Source organism: Mustelus asterias, chromosome 10, assembly GCF_964213995.1.
Source record: "Mustelus asterias chromosome 10, sMusAst1.hap1.1, whole genome shotgun sequence".
NCBI lineage: Eukaryota > Metazoa > Chordata > Chondrichthyes > Carcharhiniformes > Triakidae > Mustelus > Mustelus asterias.
This window is the reverse complement of record NC_135810.1, coordinates 56,479,864-56,488,814: the sequence shown is the minus strand read 5'-3', so window position 1 is coordinate 56,488,814 and position 8,951 is coordinate 56,479,864. Positions and strand designations below refer to the sequence as shown.

The following is an 8,951-nucleotide window of genomic DNA, read 5'->3' as shown; positions in this document are numbered from 1 at the left end:
AGTGAACCCTAATGCAGCAGATCCCCTCCCCCATAGTGAACCCTAATGCAGTAGATCCCCTTCCCCATCAACAGTGAACCCCAATGCAGCAGACCCTCCCCATAAATAATGAACCCCAATGCAGCAGACCCCCTCCCCTATAAAAGTGAACCCCAATGCAGCAGACCCCCTCCCCCATAAACAGTGCACTCCAATGCAGCAGACCCTCCCCCCAGAATGGAAATGGTTCAGATCCTGTTGACAGGTCGGGGGTGGCGGGAGCAGCTCCAGCCACTGAAGCCGGTCCAGGGAATGGACAATATTATTGGCGCCGGGATGGGGGGGGGGGGGGGGGGTGGAATGGGGAGAAAGGAAGCGAATGAAAGTTTGTTAAACCCCAGCCCCCTCCCCAAACTGTGAATGGGCTCCACCCCAGGGGACGTCAGCGGTCACGTGAGCAATCAAAGTTTGAGCTCGAGCACCAAGTTGTGAAGTGGCTGCAAACTTTCTGTTGTGATTTTCAACAAAATAGAAACTTTCCCCCCACACCTCACTGGAAAGTTACCGCAGCTTGGAGTTTGCCTCATGCCCAGTTGAAAACTTGTCGCTAATCGCTCGGTTTAGCGGAGTTTATTAGTTTTTAGTGATATTTGTCTTTGGGAGGGGGCGGGGGGGGGGGGGATTGGGAGAAGTTTGCAGATGGATTCCAGTCAGCAGCAAGCCGCTCAGCCGCAGTCAGCGCTGCCTCGGGCCGGGCACCAGATCGTGCATGTTCGGGGGGACTCGGAGACCGACCTGGAGGCTCTCTTCAACGCCGTCATGAACCCCAAGAACTCCAACGTGCCGCAGTCTGTCCCCATGCGGCTCCGCAAACTGCCCGACTCCTTCTTCAAGCAGCCCGAGCCCAAGAGCCACTCCCGCCAGGCCAGCACGGACGGGGGCAACGCGCAGCCCTCCCCGCCGCTGCAGGCGCAGCATGTGCGGGCTCACTCGTCGCCGGCCTCGCTGCTCAGCGCTGCCGCCTCATCCGCTCCCTCCACAGGCTCGGCCGGAGTCGGTCAGGGAAGCGGGGCGCCCCTGGGCACAGCCCCGGCTCCCGGCTCCTCTCCTCACCTCCGGCAGTCTTCGTACGAATTTCCTGACGATGTGCCTTTGCCGCCAGGCTGGGAAATGGCCAAGACCCCATCGGGACAGAGATACTACTTAAAGTAAGTGATAGAGTGCCGAATGCTTGGAGGAGATGATTTGGGGGAAGTTTGCACTCCTGTACTCCCCCCTTTTTTTAGAAACCAGTGTGAACTCCTCACAGGGAGGGCGCTGGGAGACTTTTTCCTACAATTTAATTTCATGAACAGGGCAGTAGGTTACAAGTTTGGGGTAATCTCTAGATCTTAGTAAGTTCTGTGTGGCAGCATTTTCTAAGAATTCAGCCCCGAAACATTTAGATGGATGAGTGTTTTATGTAAACTTGGGGGGGGGGAATGTATAAACGGAAACAAACTGTGTGACAGCTCCTATAAGGGGATGATGTACAGCACTGATTGTGACATAAACCTGAGAACTTTATTAAACTGAAGCATTGTTGAGCCACCAGTATAAAGAATGGATTCGTTCTGAGTTTTAAGAATCCTCTTTCGGGGATAACAAGCGAAGGCGGTTGAAAATTCCAAGGAGGACACGAGAAACTCCAGCAAACTTGTGCAGAGTTTGCAAAGTTCACGCAGGCGTTCTGCAGCTTTGTATTTCATGGTGAACGGGGGGGCAGTCCTTCAAAACGACGGAAGCGATCTCAAAATAGCTCAAATGCTGGACATTAGCCTTCAGCACATTCGCTGAATGGGACCAATTCAGACTTGAGCTGTCAATCCATTAGGCTGCTCAGATGCTTGATCTCAATATTCGGTTCTTTCCTGTTCCAGGCGATTGTATATCCAGGTTACTCGATGCAAAGAAATCACTAATCAGCTTGTATTTGGCAACACCCACTTTCGCCAACTGACCACTGGGGGGGAAAAAGTTTTCCCGCAGTTTGATCTCCGTTGAATTAATTCGTATCTCCCCTGATTTCAGCCCAACACATCCTGGGAATGTTATGAATTGGTGTTGCGTTTTGAGTATTTCAAAAGTGGACAAAGGAGCCTCCTCTTTTCACCGGCACTGTTCTTTCCTCTGGACTTGTGCCGTTGCGGTTTGGAGCTAATGTGTTTAATAAAGGCAGGGCATTCTGAATTAGAGCCAGCCTCCCCCCGCGCTTCGAAGTTTTATAAATGGTTCCCCCGTTTGATGCGAGAACCTGAGATCGACTAGAGATTTTTTTTTCTTTCTTCCCCCCCCCCCCCCCGGGGCCAGCCAGCGAGCCATATCCATGTCAGAGTGTCCGATTACACCGGGAACAATAGCACTCTGTAGGAGCCGGAGACTCCAAAACTCCACATGTCTGGCAGAAGTCATCTGCATGGGTCCAGCGTTTGTTCCCTCACAGACAGCTCGAGTCAATTATTGAAACAACGGCGTGCTGACAAGGATGTTTCTTTAAGCAAGAGAGTAACGTGGGAAGTGTGGACAAAACCTACTTGTAAAGTTTCTGCACTTTCTACCCTTCCCTTCCCACATCACAAGAGTAGGGGGAGGGGGTCGATGCCGAGCCACAGTCGCTGGGGAAGCTGTTCGGCTTATTCCACTTATAAGCAGTGTGAAATATTTGCATTTCAGATGAGCATCCCCAATGACATTTTCAGTTGTTGCTGTAACTTAGCGGCTGATCTGGCATTTACATCGATTCGCCCTTCAGTCCCAGGACGTAAAGTGGAGAAGTTTGCGGACATCCTTAGCCGCACGGAATGTTCCGTGTTTTTGAAAATCCTGTGTTTCCTTTGAACTGTAGTTTTGTTCATTCTGATAGCGATCAGATTGACTGCAACTCTCCTCAATCACATCTTTTAATTGATTCAGATAAAATAACATCTTAAAAAGAGACTGTGAGGGTTGTTTTAAACTGCCGAATCAAGTCCATAAATCCATTTAATTGAATTATCTGCCGTCCTGTTGATTATCATAACGTCAATAAGTAATCTTTCATTGACCTAGATGGAACAGTTTTCAGTTGTATTAATTTATATAAGATGGTATAGTCACTTTCCCCAGTTTCTTCTTTGCTGCAACGCCCTTTTGTATCGACATGATGAGCTCGCCCCTATTGGTGGTTCAGTCGGTCTTTTAGTTGTTGATTCGGATACGGTTACTATAAATGATCTTGCGGTGGTGTCCTGTGCTCACTCCATTACACTGCTACTTTGAAAAAAATTAGCTTCTCCCCTGCTGCCACCTCGCATTAAGTTGATCTTTCTCTACACCCTAGCTATGACTGTAACACTACATTCAGCACTCTCTCCTTCCCTATGTACCGTATGCTTTGTCTGTATAGTGCACAAGAAACAATATTTTTCACTATATTAATACATGTGACAATAATAAATCAACTCAAGATCCACCTCTCAAACAGATCGATTCCTTGAGAAAGTGAAACATGCAACTAATATCAAGCAGCCAAGAGCACTGTAACTCTTCGTTTTGTTTTACTAACATCTATGGTGATTCACCCCTCTGAAGATGGCTCTGCCCTAAGATGCATAATCCCTTTGAAAGGTCTTGGCCCTGTCTGTCCCTGCTTGTTCAATAATGGAACTGGAACTTAATTTACACTTTAATCCTGATTTCTTCAAGGAACACATTCTCTCTGGCATAGTAGTCATATGCCCACCTGCAACAGGGACTTTCCGGCAACCTTGAACTTTTTCAAGCCAATATGAACATTGTCCAGTGCACCATGCTGCATGAATGTTAAGTAATTTTTTAGAGGAAGGGGCTGTTGGGTTCTTCATCGTTTTGGTGGCTGCAGAGCCCCCCAGGGTGTTTCTGATCCCAAATTGTTAATAACATCCTCTTCAGCTCCATGGCTTCTTGGATTTGTGGCAGGCTGGTGGTACCCACCGACCGTATTGTGTGCTGGTTTCCTACAGTTAGTCACTTCCCTGTGTCTTGCTGAGTTTTTCTGGAAGAACTGCAGCTGAAGGAGCAGCCCAAGCATGGAGTCTATAGTACAACCTTGAAGTCAGATTGTGTGGCATCAGTTGCCTCTTTTGAGGGCTGTCATTTGGAATGGCAGCAATCTCATCTCCTCGGTGCAAATCCCTTTCAAAGCTGTGCAAATGCAAGTGCCAATTAGATCAATGGGAAATTTTAAACAGGAACAACATGGAATCACCATCAAAGTGACTCAAATATTTGTAATGAGCTGTTGGTTTTTTGTTCATCAATATTTCCTAAATGTCAAAATATTGTAACATTTGGCTTCTTGATTTAAAAAAATCTAGTGTTTACTATATGTTAAAAATTTAAACTTTTCTTTATAACCCAATCCACAAGATTTTCTTTAGCCTACGAGGGACTGCACATTGTATTGGTCTAAAAGGTGAGGTGAGTTTGTGATGCTGTTTGTAGGAAGTATGTGCTAGCTTTCAAATAAGGATTTCATGTGTAATAATTGGCCCTTGTATGTGGTGCTGTATATGTAGAAACTTTGCAGCTGCAAGTGTATTGTTTTGTCCAGATTGAAACCTCAGTTGTTGATGTGTCAATGCCAACAGGATCTTGTCTTAAGACACCAGTTTTAGTAAAGCATCGGTAAATGCATAGTAAGCATATGTTTGTACTGTAATATTTTCTGTCTGGACTATTTGCAACCTTGTCCTCAAAGTTATAGTTGGGGGCAGGACAAAGAAGTGTTATTGTTGCAGAAAGAGTTGCAGGAGCCTGTCATAGGGATAAGTAAGAGAGAAAAACTAGCTATTTCAGAGTAGATCTTTCTGTAGCCATCATAAATTTATCATTGTATCTTGCAATTCTCCCAACTTGGACCACTGCAACACAAGACAAGTGATCCAGCAATTTACAAGTCAGGTAAAATAAGTTTGTAAGTAAATGGCTTTAGACGATGAATAATGTTGACTAATGGTTGTACCATGTCTCAAAAGTTGGGTGGGGAAGAGAGAAAGCAGTTGTCCACCCCAGTCTTCCAGGATCCCCATATAGTGCATCATTGAGAAAAATGTTAAAGTATATTTGCACTAAAATCTATAGTTGCTGCAGAGTAGATTGCATGTCACACTGGTTAACTTGTAGTACAAACCTCGTAGCCAGAAATGGCCCAAGCCTGGAAGTATGCAAGATTTCCTGGAGGAGGTAGTCCAGCAATGCATGCATTTGAGAGCAGCTACATCTCATGATTGAATAAAAAGAACGAACAAGATTTTAAAAAGTGCTCAGTAGATTCACAGGATTTCCTGTGTCTCCTTATAGCCACCCTGGATTTTACATATTTAGATGGGGGTCTACATTTTCCAGAGCACTTTGGACATGAGAATTGGATTTCCTGCTTAACTCGAACCAGCATAATTTTCATACAAATTGCACATCAGTAGAATTCAAAACTAAGTTTATAACTTGCCAACTTAAAGAACCATTGTAATAGTCTTCAGTAGTAAAGAAATCAGCAGATGTGAATCCTTAAGTAGTTAAGTGCCACATGCACAACACTATACATAGAAATATACTTAGAAAATAGAAGCAGGAGTAGGCCATTTGGCCCTTTGAGCCTGCCCTGCCAAAGGTTATGATCATATTCAATACCCTAATCCCACCATCCCCCAATATCCCTTTAGCCCAAGAACTATATCTAATTCCTTCTTGAAATCACACAATGCTTTGGCCTGATGGGGAAAAAGTCCCATAGTAACTTCTTGTGAATGCAGGATGCCCAAAGCCCTGATGTGCCATAGCAAGTGCAGCAGACAATTTGAATAGAGCAAGTTCCTTCAAACAAGGATACGATAATGACCAGATAATCTGCTTTTAATGATGTTGGTTGAGAAATATTGGCTAGGACACTGGCGAGAACTCCCCTGCCCTTCTAAGTTGTGCCATGGGAAAGTTTATCTCCACCTGAGGAGGCCGACAGAACTTTGGTTTAATGGCACATCCATAATGCAGTGAAGTGGAGTGTCAGCCTGGATTATTCTGCTGGAGTCTCTCAGATGAAACTTCGATCCACAACTTCGTCTTGTTGGTAAGCATAATACCACTGAACTACGGATGACCAGGTTAAATCAAGATTTGTAGCAGGAGAAACTTCAGAGTTATGAGGATCTGGAATTCACCTCCTGAGTTAAACTTGAGGCAGAATCTGTCAACTTTCATTGTGAGATTGAATAGGTGGAAAGAAAAGGGTTCGAGGAATATGGGAATAGGTGAATAAATGTGAATAGAACAACTCGGCCACACCGAGGGTAAATGTAGGTATGGACTGGCTAAACAGAATGGCCTGTTTGTGTTTTAACTTTTTAAGTTAATTTAAGTAAGAACTTAAAAATGTAGCATCATTGGAGTTGGAGAAGACAGCAAAACAAACAAAGCTTTACCTGAAAATATTGGATAATGCCATTTTGTTTTCTAGGCACTTAATGCTGGGATTGAATTCTACAATTGAAAACACTAACTCCGCTTTCTATCAAACACGATTTTTCATTGCAACATCAGTTGTAGCTTTTATAAGAAATAGATTGCCCTTATGTGGGAATTGCTGGCAAGGCTTCATTTATTACTCATTCGTAGTTTTAAAAGTGCGGTTGTTTTTTTTTCAACTGTTTTGTGAGCTTACTTTCTTCACATCACAGGTTAAGACTGGTTATTGCTGTGGACAAGTTTGCATGTTCATCAAAACTTCACACGTGAAATTTAAATATGTTTCCAGGTTTGAGAGTTTTAAATGTTTCCATAGGCAGGCAGTATGAAACTATGGGCTTTGTATCTGGTCCCTGGCAACTATTCTATTTTCACTGATTTATGGTATTAATATTGATGTAGTTTCAGAGCCACTGCAAATTTTAAAACTATGTCATTTCCACCATTTAAAATCAATTTTCATACTCTTGGTCAGCTTTCCTAATTTTCACTGGTGACTGAAGAAGGTCATGTGAATCAGCACTGAACTCAGTTAATTTATCTAGTTGTAAAACCATCTATATTCAGAGGGAAATTAGTGTGTTTAGGGTGAATTTAGTGAGCACTTTTAAAAAGTTGACATAATGCCTTGTTTGTGAAGGATGTATTACAAAACAACTGCTGCATAGTGGATGGCATGCCTGCAGCTGAGTAAGAAGATTTAGTTCAAGTTCCATTTGAGACAAAATCCAAATTAACACTCCAGTGCGCTACCAAGGGAATCCTGCACTGTTGGGTTAGCTTAATTCAAATGAGAGGTTGAACTGAGGCTTGCCTACCCTCTCTGACCAATGTGAAGCATTCTGTGTCCATAGTTCTATGCATTAGGAGTGACAAAGAATCATACAGCGACTGACCATGTGGACAAATATGAACTGTTTTAAGAACAGGCATGTACACAAGTCATCCCTGATGAATTTAGTTCAATTTTTGAGTTAACAAATATGGTAGATGAAAAACAGTCCACAGATGATACCTATATAGACATTCTGAAGGCCATTACAAAAGACTGACGCTCACAATTGAGACTCATGGAATTGGAGTGCTCGAGTTATCTATGATGAAATAATGGACTTAAGACCGAGAATAATGAGTCTTGGTCATTGTTTTTCTGATTGGAGGATGATAAACGGTGGTGTTCAGTGCTAGGATCACTTTTTTGACACAGATGAAAGTTGTTTGTTTTTTGCTGTAACACCGAGGAGGTGCGCATGCCCAGTTGTAGTGTTTGCTCGAACATTTTGTAGGCAGCATTGAAACAAGTTGGCTTGACACAGACTAACAAAGTTCAAGTTAACCATTTTTAGGTCTGTATAGTCTTTAACCGGTTGCAAGTTCTTGCATCTAGTCCACCTTTCATTTAGTAACTGTAACACATGCTTCTGATGGCTCAGTAAATGAAAAGATATATAATCAGGAAATTTCAATAGATGAGATTCTGAACCTCTAATGTGGAGAATTGATTGGAATAAGTTTAAGGACCTTTTTTGCTATCAATTTAGAAAAGTAATTTTTGATTAAAATATTTAAGGAAAAAAATCATTACCCATTGTGGGATTTGAAGATGGTCCTGGAATTAACTATCAAATTATTTATCAATTGAGCTGCCTGGGCTGTCAAAAGCTCTCAGCATATAGCCTTAATACTTTGTATCTAGCCTAAGGAGGGCTTTAAGCTCCATTTTAATATTTATCCAGATTAATTATTGGGACCCACAACAAGAATGGACAAACTTAGATGTGTAGATTCTGCCCATTGCAGCATAACCATGAATATTTTAAACAAGGTCCAAACTCCTGCTGCTGGCCAGGAAGGTTTCAGCAGCAGATGCACATGTCCCAGCAGTCACATTGTGGGCCGAGAGTACATGCACAACTATTCCTGATGTCATTCCAGTCAGCAGCAGGAATTAGTGATATATTAATGACTTGAATATTGGAGCTGAGTGACGTTCTAAGAGTGTAGCAGACAGTGAAGATGATACCAATTGCAAAAGGATGTAGGCTAGCAAAATGGACAGACAAGTGGCAGGTGGAATTCAAGACAGACAAGGTGACGCATTTTGGAAGAAAAGGAGAAGCTCTTTCAACTAAATGGCGCAGTTCTAAATGTGTGGACAATGTATAAGGTTCCTTGAAGATGGCAGGACATATTGATTGAGAGAGCAGTTAGCATAACAAACGGAAACTTGGGCTTCATATTGGAAACATGGAGTACGAAGGCAGAGAAATTATGCCAAACAATTCAAAAGCTCTGGTTAGGCCAGAGTATTGAGGTAGAATAGTTCTTGTCATCACACTGTAGGAAGGATGTGAGAGAGTACTGATGTGATTTGTTAGAGTAGTTCCAGAAATGAGAGATTTTTAATTAAATGGTTAGGTTGGGGAAGCTGGAGCTCTTTGTCTCCTTGGCTT

The 8,951-nt window shown here is 43.0% G+C and overlaps 1 protein-coding gene across 2 annotated transcripts in view; it reads left to right on the top strand.

Moving 5' to 3' along the window:
* The first annotated feature begins 214 nt into the window (after positions 1-214).
* The window catches only part of yap1 (Yes1 associated transcriptional regulator), a 128,025-nt gene continuing 119,288 nt past the window's right edge, over positions 215-8,951 (top strand). Inside the window, exon 1 of one of the 2 annotated variants that reach the window (XM_078221756.1) lies at positions 215-1,187. In XM_078221756.1, coding sequence (XP_078077882.1) covers positions 679-1,187 — 509 coding nt within the window. In that variant the 5' untranslated portion in view covers positions 215-678. The remainder of the gene's footprint in view (positions 1,188-8,951) is intronic. The other variant, XM_078221755.1, reaches the window with a different exon arrangement.